General features: G+C 58.0%; 2 protein-coding genes across 2 annotated transcripts; both read left to right on the forward strand.

Annotated features, from left to right (window-relative positions):
* Positions 1–1,088: 1,088 nt before the first annotated feature.
* Positions 1,089–6,284, forward strand: SLC25A41 (solute carrier family 25 member 41; the record flags this gene model as incomplete). The annotated part of the gene is made up of 7 exons (XM_080803738.1): positions 1,089–1,289; positions 1,483–1,638; positions 2,120–2,272; positions 2,462–2,569; positions 4,941–5,108; positions 5,191–5,338; positions 6,112–6,284. 7 exons carry the CDS (start codon positions 1,089–1,091, stop codon positions 6,282–6,284), a joined length of 1,107 nt encoding a protein of 368 aa, XP_080659864.1.
* A 1,739-nt stretch (positions 6,285–8,023) lies between these two features.
* KHSRP (KH-type splicing regulatory protein) lies at positions 8,024–17,661 on the forward strand (the record flags this gene model as incomplete). Its single annotated transcript, XM_080828915.1, has 19 exons — positions 8,024–8,281; positions 9,852–9,948; positions 10,557–10,595; positions 10,938–10,977; positions 11,866–11,915; positions 12,154–12,225; positions 12,952–13,009; positions 13,307–13,481; positions 13,673–13,771; positions 14,134–14,232; positions 14,359–14,461; positions 15,176–15,276; positions 15,394–15,538; positions 15,619–15,779; positions 15,861–15,970; positions 16,582–16,670; positions 16,777–16,974; positions 17,079–17,156; positions 17,244–17,661. 19 exons carry the CDS (start codon positions 8,024–8,026, stop codon positions 17,519–17,521), a joined length of 2,250 nt encoding a protein of 749 aa, XP_080685041.1. The 3' UTR covers positions 17,522–17,661.

The raw sequence follows: 17,661 nt of genomic DNA on the forward strand, positions 1-17,661 counted from the left end.
CATCATGGGGCTGGACCAGGGTGGAGGCCATGGACATCGTGAGCAGCAGCCAGATTCCGAGTATATGTTAAAAGTTAAGCCAGGATTTGATAACAGAATGTGGGCATGAGAGAAAGAGAAGAATCATGGATGACATCAAGATTTTTGAACAAAACCACATAGAGGACGGACACGCTCTCCGTGAAAACTCATTGCAACCTCTTGACACGATGTGGTACAGTTTATCATCACTTCCAATTAACACATAGGGAAACTGAAGCTCAGAGAGGTAGGGCGATTACCCCCAAGGTCACACAGCAGGAGTTGTCCTAGATGGGATTCAAACCCAGGTTGCCTCCAAAGCTATGCTTGTCTCACCTTGGGGACCAACTGGGTCTCTCCCTCCCAGAGCTCCAGAACCTTCCCATTCTCCCTCACTTCTATCTCCCATTGCCACAACGACGACACACAGTGCATTCGTTTCCTACGGCTGCTGTAACAAATGACCACAAACATGGTGGCTTCAAACAACACAGATGTACTATTCCAGAGGTCAGAAGCCTGACACGGATCTCACCGAGCTAAAATCACGCTCCTTCTGGAGGCTCCAGGGGAGAACCTGCTTTCTGGCCTTTTCCAGCCTCGAGGGTCTGCCTGCCTGCATTCCACGCCTCGTGGTTCCCTCCTCCATCTGCAAAGCCAGCAATGGTCGGTTGAGTCTTTCTCACGTTGAATCCTTTTGACGCTGACAGTCCTGCTTCCCTCTTCACCGTTTAAGGACTCATGAGGTTAGACTGGGCCCACGCGATGAGTCCAGAATAATCTCCCCATCTCCCATCAGCCGGTTAGTGTCCTTAAATCCTTGGGCAAATTTACTTTCCCCTTTGCCACATAACATGGCCAGTCCACGGTTTTAGAGGGATCTGGATATGGACATTTTGTAGGGGACACTCTTGTTCTGCCCACCACATCCAGTGAGGTCACAAGGGCCTCTATGACGTCATTGTGCCCCAGTACCCAAATTTACAAGCTGGCCCCCCCAACATGGTTGCTGGATGGGCAAACCTGTCACCAGGGATTTGAACTGGTGTCCTGACCCTCCGGCTGCCATGGGAGATCAGCCTGAGGAAGCTCAGAAGCCTTGCTTGAGTGTCCAGACCCTGTTTAAGAGGGTCAAGGCCTTTCTCACCAAAGCCCCACCTCTGAACCTGCCCCCGCCCCCCTCCCGGAATCCGGGTTGTACACATGTGTATGGGTATGTGTTTGGGCACGTGCGTGAAAATGACCTGGAGCATCTCCCATCACAGCAGGTGAGTCTGAGAACGGCAGGTGGGCCGGCACCTCCGGCCCCCTCTGCATGACCCACTCCCCTCCAAGTAGACCTGGATTTCCACCTTGAAGCAGTGGGGGCCAGGGTGGGCCTTCACCAGAGGGGCTTCTGGAAGTTCAGGGAAGGAGCTCCAGCCTGGCTGAGTACGGGTGGGAGCTGGGTCTGCCTTGCAGGTGCTGGACACGGGAGAGCAGCTGATGGTTCCCGTGGATGTCCTCGAAGTGGATAACGAGGGCGCCCTGTGGAAGTTTCTGCTCTCAGGGGCCATGGCTGGGGCGGTATCCCGCACGGGCACGGCCCCTCTGGACCGAGCCAAGGTGTATATGCAGGTGCGCGGGGAACCCAGCACTGGAGCCTTTAGGGTAGGGCTGGACGGAGGCAGAGCTGATGGGGTTCAGGATTGGGGGGGGGAGGGTGGGGCTGGGATGTGGGTTGGAGTCAGGAGGAGGCTGAATGGAGACAAGGGTGGGGGCTGGAGTTGAGGATGATGCTGGAGCCAATGGGGTTGAAGTTGGAGGAGCCCAGAGAACGGTAGGAGGGACAGGGTGGGGTTGCGGATAAGGGAATTGAGGACAGGGTCTTTGGATGGCTTTGAAGGCAAACTAGAACAGGTAAGGAGAGGAAGATGAGGACGGAGATGGGCACCTGGGTCTGCGTGGGTTACAGCGCTGTGAGGCCAGCTGGTGGGGGGGGAGCAGGAGGAGGAATGGGGTTGGGTGGCTAGGGACAGGATGGGGTTGAGCTCCAGGCTGGGATGGAGGCGATCGGGTGGGAGGCTCCTCACAGGGCCAGTGGCCTCCCTATCCCCAGGTCTACTCCTCCAAGACTAACTTCATGAACCTGCTGGGGGGGCTCCGAAGCATGGTCCAGGAAGGGGGCTTCCGCTCCCTGTGGCGGGGCAATGGCATCAACGTCCTCAAGATTGCCCCTGAGTACGCCATCAAGTTCTCCGTCTTTGAACAGGTGGGCAGGGGGCGGCGGGGGGGGGGTCCCACTTTGCCCAGCCCCCGCCCTTCAACCCAAACTTCTCCTACACCCCCTCGCAAGCCCAGATCCTTACCCAAGACACACTTTCACGCTCTGGCCCCAGACCCAGGGTGGGTTTCGGCTAGGAAGGTTAGCCGTTCTCTCTGGTCCTCTCTCCTGCTCCAGTGTAAGAATTACTTCTGCGGAGTGCACGGGTCCCCACCCTTTCAGGAACGTCTCCTTGCTGGCTCCCTGGCTGTGGCCACCTCCCAGACGCTCATCAACCCCATGGAGGTAAGAGAACACCTGCCCCATGGAAGATGAAACAAGGTGAAAATTAGCTACCAGCTGCTACCGCTTCCTCCTCCTCGTCTTCCCCCTCCCCTCCTCCTCCACGTGAGGTGGGTGTCCCACTTGTATGCCGGATGGCTCCCAGGTTATCTCAACACCTATGTATTGGATGGGTCCTGTCCTTTTCCTCAATGAGCCAAGATGCAACCGGTGTTATTTACTAAATTCCCGTGCATATCTGAGAGTATTTTTGGCCTTTCTCTTACTCTGCTGTGTCTGTCCAAGCACTAGTGTCTCCCCCCACTTTTCTTGCAGGGGGTAACAATTAGATTTTTTGTACAGCAGTCTTAGATTTACAGAAAAACCGAGCAGGAACTGCGGGAGTTCTCATACACCTCTCCCCACATATACAGTTTCTGCTATTAACGTCTTGTGTGGGGGAGGGGGGGTTTGTTGCAACCGATGAGCCAATATGGATACATTATTACTAAAGCCCGTAGTTGCCATTCTTGGATTTGTACACATGTATATGGACACGCACTCACCATTAGGGTGTCATATAGAGTAGTTTCACTGCCCTAAAAATCCTGTGTTCTGCCTACTCACCCTTCTTTTTTTCTAAGATTTTATTTATTTATTTGACAGAGAGAGAGAGAGATCACAAGCAGGCAGACAGGCAGGCAGAGAGAAAGGGGGAAGCAGACTCCCTGCCAAGCAGAGAGCCCGATGCAGGGCTCGATCCCAGGGCCCTGGGATCATGACCTGAGCCAAAGGCAGAGGCTTTAACACACTGAGCCACCCAGGTGCCCCCCTACTCACCCCTTCTTGCTTCTCCTGAGTCCCTGACAACCCCAGGTCGTTTCATTGTTTATACAGTTTTACTTTAATTTTAAAGTGATCTCTACATCCAATGCAGGGCTGGAACTCATGACCCTGCGGGAGTCACAAGCTCTTTTGACTGAGCCAGCGGGGCGCCCCTATAGTTTTATCATCTTTAATGTTTCAGGCTTCATCTTACGCTTTCTCATCCCCCATCCCTGCTCTTTATCGGTTTTCCGGGTTACTCCCCATGTGGTTTCCCATATGAACTTTAGAAGTAACTTGTCTAGTTCAGAAAACAAAGTCACCTATTGGTATTTTTTTTTACTGGGATGGTATTCAATTTATAAAGAAGTTTAGAGATGCCTGCCATCTATATGAGGCTGGGTCTGCTGTCCAAGATCATTTCCATGGGTTCAAGTCTCTTTTTATGGACTTTAATGGTCTTTTTAAAGTTGTTTTTTTTTTTTTTCATATAATTCTTGCCCTCGACCAGTTAAATTTCATCTTTAGTGTATTTGTTCTATTGCTGTGTAACAAATGGCCAGACTCAGTAGCTTAAAATGATACAGATTTATTATCTCCTTTGTTGGTGGGTCATGCCTGGGCACTGGCTAGTCAGGTCCTCTGCTCAGGGTTTCATCAGGCCAAAATCAAGGTGTTGGCTGGGCTACAGTGAACCTACCTGAGGCCTGGGTCCTCTGCCAAGTTCCTTGGTTGCTGGCAGGATTCGGTTTCTACTGGTTGTAGGACTGAGGTTCTCAGCTCCTAGAGGCCATGTACTGTCCCTGCCGGGTGGTCCTCTCCACAATAGTCTGCTTGTTTAAGACCAACTGAAGGGTGTCCTGGATGCTCCCCATCACTCTGATTTCTTCTGTCTCTGGCAACAGACTCATTTAAAAGGATCACCTGATTTGGCCAGGCCCACCTAGGACAATCGGTCTTGCTTCACTTAAAATCAAGTGCTTCAGGACCTCCAATACATCTGCACAATCCCTTCACCTTCGTCATGTAACTTGACGAGGGGAGTGACACCCCATCATAGTCACGGGCCTAGCAACCCTCTCAAGGTCAGGGGGGCGGGCATTATATGAAGCATACATATCAGGGGTGGGAAACTTGGGGACCACCTCAGAATTCTGCCTATCTCACTTGGCGTTTGGTCTTACGGGCAACTGTAGAGCTGCCAATATTTTGATGTTTGGGGCATTTCATACAAATTATGTCTGGCTTCTCTTGGAAAATTGGCAAACCTGGCCACCTAGGGTCTGCAGCCCCCATGGCATTACATCTGGTGCCCGCCAGGTATAGGCCGCGACTCCGCTCAGTCCACGCCACTTCCCTTATCCTCTTGCCTCTGTCAGCACCGCGGCTTCTGAACCCTGGGTGGAGGGCACACACAGGCCAAGGGATCGCACAGCTCTGGGTTCGAAACTCCGCTCTCTGGACTCCTCAGCTTCTGCTTCCTCAGCCGGAGGACAGAAACGCCGGCTGCCACTGAGGGCTGATGAGAGCTTTCCATCGGATGAGCCCCCTCCCTCTTCACCCTCCCCAGGTGCTGAAGACGCGGCTGACCTTGCGCCGGACGGGCCAGTACAAGGGGCTGCTGGACTGTGCAAGGCAGATCCTGAAGCAGGAGGGCACCCGCGCCCTGTACCGCGGCTACCTGCCCAACATGCTCGGCATCATCCCCTATGCCTGCACGGACCTGGCCGTCTATGAGGTGCGGGTCCCACAGAGGGGTGCCAGGGCTGGTGTGGACGTAGGCCCGCAGTGAGTGTCCTCCTGACCCCCTTCTCTTGCAGACGCTCAGGTGTTTCTGGTTGAAGTCAGGCAGGGACATGGAGGATCCCAGTGGCCTGGTCAGTTTGTCATCGGTGACACTGTCCACGACCTGTGGCCAAATGGCCAGTTACCCGCTGACGCTGGTGCGCACCCGGATGCAGGCCCAAGGTCAGAAGAGCCCCAGTGGCCACCGTGCATGCCCCTCCCCTCAGCCTTGACTCTGAACTTTCTCATCCCCCCAAACTGACTCCCAAACTCTCCACATCTGATCCTGGCCACCTGTGCTGAGCTCTAAACTCACCAAGACTCACCCCCAAATATGACCCCAGCCCCCAAATTAACCCTACAAACCAGTGAAATGAACATCTCCCAACTGATCCCCGTAAACGCCCCCCCAATGCGACTCAGGCCCCCACACCATACTTCAAGACACAGAGTCCCCAAATGGTCTCCCAACTTCCCCAAAACAGACCCACCCGGTATTCCTAAAATTCCTAAATTTGCTAAAACCAACGTTTAGGCCTCCCAGTGTCATAATCATTTCCCCCACTAAGTTGGGTACTCCCCAAATGGACTCTCAGCCCCTAAACCAATCCACAAACACCCAAACAAGTCCTTGGTCCACTACCCGAATCTTGAAGATATCCCCAAACCACCCCTTAGCACACTCCCCAAATCTCTGGCAGATCTTCGAAGTTCCCTCCCAAATAAGTGTGAATGCTTTCTAAGATGTTCCCGAAAACAAATCCTGAAAACTCTTGTCTGGGTTGACTTCACTCTCCCACAGACTGACCAATTTCCTCTAAAAGTCTTCCAAGCTCCTTCCCAACTGACCCCCAGACTCCGGCCCCTGGCTTCACCCAACCCAACATTCCAGCCCCCTCCCCCAGGTGGCCAGATCATCTCTGCCAGAAGCCCTGAGCTTGCCCCTGTTCCCACAGACACTGTGGAGGGCTCGAACCCCACCATGTGCGGAGTCTTCAGGCGGATCCTGGCCCAGCAGGGTTGGCCAGGGCTGTACCGAGGCATGACTCCCACTTTACTGAAGGTGTTGCCAGCAGGTGGCATCAGCTACGTGGTGTATGAAGCCATGAAGAAAACCCTGGGTGTATAGGCGATGGCGAGTTGACACACTCTGGGCAGAAATGGACAGGAGGATCCAGGGTCTCCTGGCCCAAAGAGCCCTCCAGGCTCAGGCCCACGGGGCAGTTTGTCGGGAGAAGCAGTCTGGGGGCCTGGCCAGAAGATCCCTGGGGATCCTTCCCAAGGGTGCGGCCAGGGACTAGTCTGGACTCCAGGTTGGCTCGTTGTGGCTTGTCCTGGCTTCAGGGTGAAACGGTGAACATGGAGACAATCGGAAATAAAGAGACAGTTTCTGCTGGGTGTCTGGGATACCTGTGTCCAGGAGGGGAGCTGGGTATCTCGTATCTCTGGGTCTAGACTAGGAATCCTTGGTTTCAGGAGGTGAGCTGGGGACTCGGAACACCCTGGGTCCAAGAGGGAGCTGGGCACTTTGGGTATCTGGGTCCCGGGAGTGGAAGCTGGGTACCTGGGAGCCCTGGGTTTCGGAAAGAGGCCTGGATATCTTGGGCCCCTTGGACCTGAGTAGGAATTGTAAACCCGCCTAACGCCTGGGTTCAGGAGAGAAACTGAGGGCCTAGGATCGGAGCTTGGAGCTCCTATCTCCAGACCTTATGTGGAGAGGGCATGGGGTGTTATAGGGTCCTAGGAGAGAACCCGTGGCCCTAGACCCTTGAATTCTGGAGGGGAACTGATTCCATGAGGCCTGGAAGAGAGGCGGGGGCTCTAGAACCCTGGGTGGAGAAGACAGGGGGTTCACGGGATCTCTGGGTTCCCTCCTGCCCTTGGGCCACCCCCTCCCGGAAGCACCCGATCTCCAAGGCCTCGAGCAGGCCATGTGTTCGGCCTACCCAACCAGGCTCCTGGGGCGCCAACCCAGACGTCAGGCCCGAATTCCCCGCAGCCGGTCGGCACTGCCCACGTCGACTGCCATTCACTCTCCCACGGCTAATCCCCACTCGCGTTTGGCGGCCGGCTCCGCCCCAATGCAGCTCCTCTTCCACTGGCTCCCACCAAAACTGGGCACCTTCATTTCCTTCCCTGCCATTCGTCCGGAGCGGTGTCCGTCACCTTGCACCCGCCCCCACGGCCCAGCCATTGGCTTAGCAATCAAGGCTAGAAAAGGATTCTGGTTAACAGGGAAAGCCATCCAGTCCAAACCTAAGCGCGTCACCCAGAATTCGTCAGGGGTTGGATTAAATTGACTGCCAATCTTCGCAAGAACCGCCTTCTGCGTGTACTCATTGGCTTGCGTGCACGATTATCTCACCTGACGCCCGCCCAGCCTGGTCGAAGGGGCCTTTCGCCAGGCCCCTCCTTCCTGTCCACTTGACTCTCTGGAGTCGTCAATCCGGTTCTGAAGTCGCCCCGTAGTTCTGGAACTCCCGCTTCATTGGGCCTCCTGCCTTCTCGGGTCGCCTCGATTTGCCCGCCCGGCACCGGCTGCCCGCAGCCCACTGCCTCCGAGACCTGTCGGTCACGCGGCGCCTCCCGCCCACTGCCTCTCGCGGCACTCCGATTGGCCGCTCGCCTCTAGAGCTCGCGATTGGTGTCCCAGGAGCGGCGGCCGCCTCTCATTGGCCTGGCGGCGCCGTCCGTCACGCCGGCGGCGGGAGGGGGCGTCTCTCTCCCCCCTCGTCGTCTTCCCAGCCGCTGGGTTCCCAGAGTGCTCCGCGGCCGTGTGGAGCGAGGCCTTGTTCCCGCGTTGAGCCGCCGCCGCCGCCGCCTCCTCCTCAGCTTCAGCCTCCGCGCCAGGCCCGGCCCCGCCGCGCCATGTCGGACTACAGCACGGGAGGACCCCCGCCCGGGCCGCCGCCGCCCGCTGGCGGCGGCGGGGGAGCCGGGGGAGCCGGGGGCGCCGGGGGAGGCCCTCCGCCGGGCCCGCCGGGCGCGGGGGACCGGGGCGGCGGCGGCCCCGGCGGCGGCGGCCCGGGCGGGGGGTCGGCCGGGGGTCCCTCCCAGCCGCCCGGCGGGGGAGGCCCGGGGATCCGCAAGGACGCTTTCGCCGACGCCGTGCAGCGGGCCCGCCAGGTGAGGAGGCCGCGGGCCTGAGGGGCGCGCGCGGGCGGGGGAGGGGGCGGGGTCACGCGCGCGCGCGCGCGGGGTCGCGGGGGGGGGGCCGCCGCGGGGTCACGTGGAGCTGTAGGCGGGGGCCTGGGCCGCCCAGGATGTCTCCAGTGGGCCCCCTGCGGGTGACCCCCCTGCAGGGGAAGGGGGTGTCCGGGGGGTCGCCATGAACGGCCCCTGGATGTTTAGGGGCCCCGGAGGGCTGGGACTGACTTTGAGGAACCCCCACCTTAGGACACTCGAGGGCATGCTCCGCTCTCTAGGAAGCAAAGTGTCCCCCTTCCCCGGAGGCGGGAGGAGGGTCTTGCTTTGCTCTCACCTCCCCATCAGGGCAGAGAGCTGTTTGCCCCGACCCAGTCTCATTTTTTGCCCGCTTCTCGGGAAGAAGGAACTGTGGGAGGAAAACAGCCCTTCCTCTTGAGCCTGCAAAGGGGGGACCCTTGCTGCCAGAGTGGCCGACCACTTAGGGGAAATGAGGAGGGTGGGCACAGGGGCTGGCTCTTTTTGATGCTTCCGGTGGCTTGAAAGCTTGGTCTGTCTCTCTTTGGGAAAGTGGGGAGGGTCCCACCACTGTGTTTTGAGGCATGATGATAACATGGAGGTGTCACATGCCGGTGTGACTGACCTCCTCGGCTCCTTCTGCGGCCTCCCCACGTCCTGGAGAGCAGGGGGCCTGTAGAATGGGAGAAGTTTGCTGCCCTCTCAGGAGGCCCACAGGCTGGGGGCTGGCTGAGTGCCTTTGCTGTTGAGTGCTTTCCCGGGGTTGTTCAGGGCCTCCAGGGCAGAGTGGGAGGTCCCGTTAGGTGAACGCCCTGTTCCCGCCCAGTGTGGTCTGTGGCTTTCTCACCTATGGAGCAGGGGAGGGTTCTAACCTGCCCGCCATCCAGGTGCCCACCAAACTGCCTTGACGGAGAAGCAGTTGTAACCAGGCGAGTTGATGCTGTTGGCTGGGGTGGGAGTAAGTCTCATGCCAGGAGCTCTGGCTCCCAGCGTTAAAAGGAAAATTGGGGGAGGTAGAAAGATAGATCCTTAGTTCATGGTTTGTGTGTCTTTGGAAAACTTGCAATAGACCCACAAACGGACTCTGGTTTTAAATTTGTGGGATTGGGGTCATCTGAAGTTGCTCCTCACATGTCTGATATGTAACCTGTGTTCTCAGAAAGGGTCTTTTGTTTTGGTGGAGTGAAGATTTTGGGTGCCTTTAAGCAAAAAGTTTCCCAAAATGTGTCCAACAAATGTCAAGCTTTCGAGAAAGGAAAGTTGTGCTCTTCACCATCCCAGAAGAGCCGGGCTACAATCACTTCTTCTGCCTCCCTCGTGGAGGCAACCCAAGGACCCTCCTGAGAGCAGATCAGTGTGGATTGTGGTCCATTTGCAAACAAACATAAGCGCAGATCCCATCTAGGAAGGGGTTTGAAATTCCTGGATGACTCTTGAACACCGAGGCCCTCGAGTAGGTTCTGAGAAGTTGATCTGAACACCAGGGAGGATTGGTTGTGGTGGTAACCTTCTGTGCTTACGATTTTGTTTCTAGATCGCAGCCAAAATTGGAGGCGACGCTGCTACCACAGTGAACAACAGCACTCCTGATTTTGGTTTTGGGGGCCAAAAGAGGCAGTTAGAAGATGGAGGTAACTGCTTGCTGGGAAGAAGGCCTGGGGGTAGCGTGAACACGGTTCAGCGTCAGGGGGAAGCTCACTGCCATTTGGTTTTTTAAAACCCCAGCAATCCCAGCTTTGTTCATTCTCTTTGTTTGGGCGGCCATCCTGGGGTATCAGGTGGCTGAGAGGAGCAGATTGATTGTGGCTGGGTCCAAGTTGTAAGTCCTCAAGATCGGTCCTCCCCTTCTGGTAGGCTTGGGAAATGCTCGCAGTTGGGTCAAGGCCCCATGTAAGTGCAGTTTGGCTGGCCCAGGGCGTGCACGGTGGCCAGTATAATCAGTGTGGGGATCAACCAAAACGGGCCTTACACCTGGGCCCTCCCTGACCCTGACCCTGGACTCAAATGCCGCCATCGTCGCTCTTGTTATAAAGGACTTTTTTACTGTTCAGTGCTGGTGGTGGGACTGATGGAAGTCTGGCCCCCGCCTCCAAAGTTGGTCCCTGCTACTCTCCTGTCTTGGCTCTGATATTGGGGGTGGGGGAGGGGGGCTGTTTGCCAGGCCGCGTGGCACCAGCATTAGATTAGAGGCAGCTGTGGGTGGGTGGGTGCAGCATCTGACATCCTCTCTCTTTCACAGACCAACCGGAGAGCAAGAAACTGGCTTCCCAGGGAGACTGTAAGTCCATTGGATGATGCAGGCAGAGGGCAGCTTCGGGGTCTTAAGAGGTTTTTAGAATTTGGGAGCTAGAAGCTCTGAGCGGATGGCACCTGTTCTTCATGGAGGCTCTAAGTGCTTAGCATCTGGAGTCCTTGAGCTTTAGGGATCCCAGAGCCCCCTGGAGATGGAGGCAGAGCCAGTCAGATGGGCGGTGGGTTCATCACATTCAAGCGCTCAGGCAGAAGCACTGTACTAAGTGCCAGCCACTCCTTGTGCAGGCGGGACTACGTGGGGGCCAGCGGTGTTCAGGGTCCCAGAGAGGAGCCAGGCCAATCTTTACTTTGAATTTTTTCTCTGCAGCCATAAGTTCTCAACTTGGACCCATCCATCCTCCCCCCAGGTAAGTTGTGATTTGGAGAACACTTGTTTTCTTGTCTGTCAGCTGTCTCTGGCTTTTCTTGCTAAGTTGGGGGAGAGCTGTGTCTGGGGGCTGCACCATTTCGGACCTTGTCCCCGCTGCTCGCTTGGTCACACAGTAGCCCAGGAGGCAGAAGAGGTGCCTTTGCTCCTGTGCTTGCCTGTGTGCAGGGCCCAGGGACGGGCAGTCTTTGCGCCCTCTTGCTGCCTGCGCTGTGGTGGGACACTTAGCAGTAGACAACCATCTTTCTAGAAGGGCTGGGGGCTGGCCATGGATTTCTTGTCCACCCTCCGCAAATGCTTGATCCCCAAGAACTGGTGGGGCCTGGGGTCCTTTCCTACCTTTTTGCCGCCCACCCCCCGGGACTAAAGTGGATCTGATGTAGAAGTCTTTGTGAAGGACCACATTGTTTCTTTTTTTTTTGGTTATGTGAAATATAATAAAATTGGCTTGTTAGGGAGAGGATGTGGAAAAGATACAAACCTTTTTTTTTTAAGTCAACAGACCTGAAATGATGATAGGAATTCCGTAGAAGTGTCCAACCATTTGCTCTTGCCCCGAGTTGGTGGGAGCAGCACTAGTTCAGAGGCCATGTTGACCCCGACCAAGCCTCTTGTGGCCTGAATGGGGAATCTGAGGCCTTGAGAGTTGAGGGGCTTGCTGTGGGGAGAGGGAGCCCTGTGCTCTTGTCACACTCTGCTTAGGCCTGTGGGGTCTTGGTCCGGATGTGGTGGGAAGCATGGGCAGAGGCCAGTAGGCCAAGGGCCCCACAGGTCAGGGGCTTTGGCTTTGAGGGGCCTTTTCTCTTGGAGACCCTCGTCTGTCTACTGCTTCTCACTCGAGACTGAGTTTTATTGTCTGTTCTTGCAGGACTTCAATGACAGAAGAGTACAGGGTCCCAGACGGCATGGTGGGACTGAGTGAGTGTGGGTCGCTGTGGGGTGCCCGTTTTCCCTGCCTCTCAGGGATGTGTCCTGGGAGCCCCTGCTGACCCAGGAGCTTCTGGTGTGAGAAGGCCTACTGTCCTCTGCTCTCACCTGTCCTCTCTGGGTGGGGGGCAGGTGGGGCTCTCAGGAGGGCCAGGAAGCCCTGCCACACAGTGTTTTGAGCGCTGGGGTGCCCTCGTCAACCTCTGCATTTCCCCCTTTCCCCGCCTAGTCATCGGCAGAGGAGGCGAACAGATTAACAAAATCCAGCAGGACTCAGGCTGCAAAGTCCAGATCTCTCCAGGTACGGGAGCTCCATGTGGTCAGAACGGGCACGGGGCTGGGTGCAGGGCTGGGCTGGTCTCCTTGTACGTTTGTAATCATCTGACCGGACAGAAGCGAGAGAGGTTGGTATTCGCTGAGCCCTTTCTCTATGCCAGGCGCAGGGCAGGGTCTCAGCCAGTACAGCACCGCGCCCTGCGGTGTAGCTGCAACCTTCCTTCCTTTCGCTTTGCAGTTGGGGGAAGACTGAGGTGGGAGATGGGAGATTGAATATAGGAAGTATTGTTCTAGATCTTGCCCTAAACCGTTAGTTGAGTCACCATCTGAAGTGGACACCCAGCAGCACACCAGTGGGCACGTGTGAGACAGGGAGATGCACTGGAAGGAACGGCTCTGAGGCCGGCCCGCATCTGGAGCCCAGTCTGGCTGCCCGGCTGGCAGGGGTTCCCGAGGACCGGCTCCACCGTAGCGGGGTTTGTAGACGCGGTGGCAGGAGTGGCCCGGGGTTAGGACCGCCTTCTACCTCATCCTTTTCCCCTGAGCGTTCTAGCGCCTTGACTGGACTTCAGGCTTCCCGGCCGTGGTCTTGCGTGGAGCAGCTCCTGGGTGTCTGACAGGGCAGCGCTTGGTCAGGCTGCTGGGGGCAGAAGCAGCCGTTGTTTGCTGCGCAAGTTTTCCCATCTCCGTGGAAAGCCTTTCTCTAGTGTCAGTGGACCCGGGCGGCACTGACCCTCTCTCTCCTCTGCAGACAGCGGCGGCCTACCCGAGCGCAGCGTGTCCTTGACGGGAGCCCCAGAATCTGTCCAGTAAGTCCCTTGGCGGGGCCTGTCATTATGAGGGGAGCAAACAGAAGCTCTCTCCATCCTCTGGAAAGTTGGGGGTGACTCCGCCCAGTCCCTCAACCCTTGCCCTCGCCAGGGGCCTGTACCCCCCCGACTTCGAAGAGCTGAGAAAACCACCTGAATAGCTCCAGCCCCAGGGGCGGACCCTCTTCCTCGTCATCTGTCAGACACACGTGTGGAGTCCCCTCCTCCCCTTTGAGCTGGACGGGGCTGTCAGACCAGTGCTCTTCCGGTGTCTGAACCCCGCTCTTCCCTTCCCAGGAAAGCAAAGATGATGCTGGATGACATTGTCTCTCGGGGTCGTGGTGGGCCCCCAGGACAGTTCCACGACAATGCCAATGGGGGCCAGAACGGCACCGTGCAAGAGATCATGATCCCCGCGGGGAAGGCCGGCCTGGTCATCGGCAAAGGCGGGGAGACAATTAAGCAGCTGCAGGTGAGGGGTGGGATGGAGGACAGAAGCTCCTCCTGTCCCAGGAAAGTCTCCTTCTGCGTCTGCGTGTGTACACCCCGCCGACTGCTTTGCCAGGGCCTCTTACCCTGTATGGTCAGGCCTGCCCCCTGCGCGCACTAGCCCCAGAAAGTCATTTGAAAACCTGGCACTGACTGTCCACATTGGTTGTAAAGGAGCGAGCTGGAGTGAAGATGATTTTAATTCAAGATGGCTCCCAGAACACGAATGTGGACAAGCCTCTCCGCATCATCGGGGATCCTTACAAAGTGCAGGTGAGAACCCTGGGGCTGACGGGCTGTCTGGAGAAGTGAGCGACAGGTAGGGCTGGAGATTTGAGTGAAGGGGGAGAGATTTTCAAGTGCGTTCTCTTGAAGCCAGCCCAGGACTCTCACTCTCATACTGAGTTCTCCCTCCCAGCGCTGGACATGAGCAGGGGACCTAAACTCTGATCATTCAGTTTCTTATCTGGAGTGGGGGTTGCTGGCCATCCCTCTCTCTCAGGATGGCAGGTCAGGAGCTCAGCAGGGCTCTGCGGTGGGCTCAGCTTAGGTCCCTGAGCCTTTGGATCATGAGAGGCTGGGGGAACAGTGCTGGGGGGCTTGCCCTGTGCACACCCTGCCCTGTGTGTTTGCAGCAAGCCTGTGAGATGGTGATGGACATCCTCCGGGAGCGTGACCAGGGTGGCTTTGGGGACCGGAACGAGTACGGATCCCGGATTGGCGGGGGCATCGATGTGAGTGCAGGCCTCCCGTAGTAGTGGAAGGCCATGGGGTGGGTGTGACTCGGCTCTGGTGGGCAGAGGGCACCAGCACTGCAGGGACAAGACTTTGCTGACCCTTCTGCGTGCCTCTCTCTTCAGGTGCCAGTGCCCAGGCATTCTGTCGGGGTGGTCATTGGCCGGAGTGGAGAAATGATCAAGAAGATCCAGAACGATGCTGGCGTGCGGATACAGTTTAAGCAAGGTCAGGGGCCTGGCTGCAAAGATAAGCTGAGAGGGGGGTGGCCGTGTCTTCTGGTTCTGTCCTCGGGATCTCTCTGAGGCACCGCTGCAGAGGGCCTGGCACCAGGGAGCCTGCCGAGCCTCTGCGGTGCCTCGTCGCTCCCAGCCAGCAGAACGTGCTTTGTGTCCCTCCTTTGTGGGAGAGCTGTGTGAGAGCTCGAGAGGGGCAGGCGAAGTCCAAATGGAATGTCTTCCCTTCATCAAATCTCCCCCTTTCCTCTTCCCCACCGAATGGCCCATCCTGACAGGGCAGCCGGGGTTGGATCAGATCACTTTGTCCCAACTCTGGGCTACTGCCAAGCCTCAGCGAGAGTCTCCCAAGTGGCAGGCCCATGGGGAGGAAGGACTTCTCTGTTGCTTTTCTGAGGTCTATTATCGTTCTCAGTTTCATAAAATGCATCTGTTCTGGGGGTGCCGTGTGCCGGAAGAAGCCTCAGCTGCCGCCCTGTCCTAGTTGGTCGGTTTTCTTCTCTGGAAACCCGGCCCAACCGCATCCCCCCCCGCCCCCCCGGCGCGAGCCTCAGTCCATGGCGTGTGATGAGCGGCACTTGGAGCCTGAGATATTTCTGACACCTGGCTTGGCACGGTGTCTACCTCGCAGAGGCGGTGTTATGGGGGTTTGGTGTTGTGCTTTTCTGTAAAATCCGTCTCCCTGTTCTCTGGATGCTGGCTTCAGACGACGGGACAGGTCCTGAGAAGATCGCTCACATAATGGGGCCCCCAGACCGGTGCGAGCACGCAGCGCGGATCATCAATGATCTCCTCCAGAGCCTCAGGGTAGGTGGCGTCGGCCTGTGCTGCGGACGGCCCGTGAGGTCGGAGGGGACGTGCCCGGCCCTGCAGGGGAAGTCCAGGCTAGTTTTCTGCGCTCACTGTCTGTCTCTTGTCTTGCAGAGTGGTCCCCCCGGCCCACCAGGGGGTCCTGGCATGCCCCCGGGGGGCCGGGGACGAGGAAGGGGCCAAGGCAACTGGGGCCCTCCTGGCGGAGAGATGACCTTCTCCATCCCCACTCACAAGTGTGGGCTGGTCATCGGCAGAGGTGAGTCGGCCGTCGGCATTCTGTCTGTCTGCCCCCTTACTCTGCTCCGCCTTCCCTTCACTGCCTGTGGCTCCCCGCAGGCGGGGAGAACGTGAAAGCCATAAACCAGCAGACGGGCGCCTTCGTGGAGATCTCCCGGCAGCTGCCGCCCAATGGGGACCCCAACTTCAAGTTGTTCATCATCCGGGGCTCACCCCAGCAGATTGACCACGCCAAGCAGCTCATTGAGGAGAAGATTGAGGTGGGCTCAGGGAGGGGCTCTTGGGGCCCGGATCCAACTCCAGTCTCCTTCCCTCCCAACTGACTTCGCTTCTTTCTCCAGGGTCCCCTCTGCCCAGTTGGACCAGGCCCAGGGGGACCAGGCCCTGCAGGCCCCATGGGGCCCTTCAACCCTGGGCCTTTCAATCAGGGGCCACCTGGGGCTCCCCCACAGTGAGTAATTCTACCAGCTTCCTGGGATTTGGGACATGGGGGGGTGCCGTGCTGGCGGGAAGAGCAGCGGACGCCGTTTTCATTTGCCACCAAAAAGTTTTGATGTCATCCGTCCAAGGCGTGATCCAGCCCAGTGTCCTGCATTTATAGACGTCATTTTTGTCATTATTATTTTTTAAGATTTTATATATTATTTGATGGGGAGAGAGGGAACATAAGCACGGGGAGTGGGAGAAGGAGAATTCCAGGAGCCCAGTGCGGGGCTCGATCCCAGGACCCTGGGATCATGACCTGAGCTGAAGGCAGACGCTTAATGACTGAGCCACCCAGGCGCCCGCATAGATGCCATTTTTAAAAGATGTCACAGGTGTCGACCTTCGTCTCCCGCCTAACAGGCAGACCCATGTATGTTGAATTTGGGGGGCTTGGACATCTTCAAGCCAACGGAGTTTGTGTTCTTGGCATTGTTCATCACACGTTTCCCTGGGCGAGGGGCCTGGGACTGAGTATGCACAGTGGGCTCCTCGGCCTGGGTCTCCTTCCTGCCAGCCGCCTTTTCCCCCATGGAGGAGTGGCCCCAGCTCACTTGTCCTGTCTTTCTTGTCCCACAGTGCGGGGGGTCCCCCTCCTCACCAGTACCCACCCCAGGGCTGGGGCAATACCTACCCCCAGTGGCAACCACCTGCTCCTCATGACCCGAGTAAGTGCGGCTGCCCGGGGGAGGGGCAGGACCGGGCAGCAGGGGTGCCGGCGCGGAGGGCGGGGCTGGCTTCCGTCCTGCGCTTCAGCCCGCTGCTCTCCTACAGATAAAGCTGCAGCCGCCGCAGACCCCAACGCCGCCTGGGCCGCCTACTACTCACACTACTACCAGCAGCCCCCAGGCCCTGTGCCCGGCCCTGCACCGGCCCCCGCGGCCCCCCCTGCCCAGGGCGAGCCCCCTCAGCCCCCACCCGCCGGCCAGTCAGACTACACTAAGGCCTGGGAAGAGTATTACAAAAAGATCGGTGAGTGCGTGGGCCAGCGCGGGGGCTCAGGCAAGCCTGAGGCTGGCGAGGGGCAGCCGCGTCCCTGCGCCGTGCTCTGAGTTCTCGAGGCCTTCCTTCCGCAGGCCAGCAGCCGCAGCAGCCCGGAGCGCCCCCGCAGCAGGACTACACGAAGGCCTGGGAGGAGTACTACAAGAAGCAGGGTGAGCTGCTGGGGCTGCGGGGCAGGGGCAGGGCCTGGCCCTCTAGCCCCCGGCCACACTCCTCACCGTGACTCCGCTTGCCTGCAGCTCAAGTGGCCACCGGAGGGGGTCCGGGAGCACCCCCAGGCTCCCAGCCAGACTACAGTGCCGCCTGGGCCGAATATTACAGACAGCAAGCCGCTTACTACGGACAGACTCCAGGTCCTGGCGGCCCCCAGCCTCCACCCACACAGCAGGGACAGCAGCAGGCAAGTGGGAATTGCCACCCTCCTCCTCCTCCTTTTTCCTTCCAACCCCCGGCCACCGTCCATCCTGCCTTAGTGGGTAGCGCCGGAAATCCCTTCCCCTGCGGGGTGTGTCCTTGATGCCTGCAGCGGGGGCCGTGTGGCCAGAGGTCTCCGGGAGTCCCCACGAGCTGGGGAAGTGTGCGCTGGGTCCAGAGGTTAAACGAAGAGGCCTCCCTGCGCCGGCCCGCTTGTTCCTGTGTCACGCTGTTGCGATGCTG

This window comes from Martes martes (assembly GCF_963455335.1).
Source record: "Martes martes genome assembly, chromosome: 1".
In the NCBI taxonomy this organism is placed as follows: Eukaryota; Metazoa; Chordata; class Mammalia; order Carnivora; family Mustelidae; genus Martes; species Martes martes.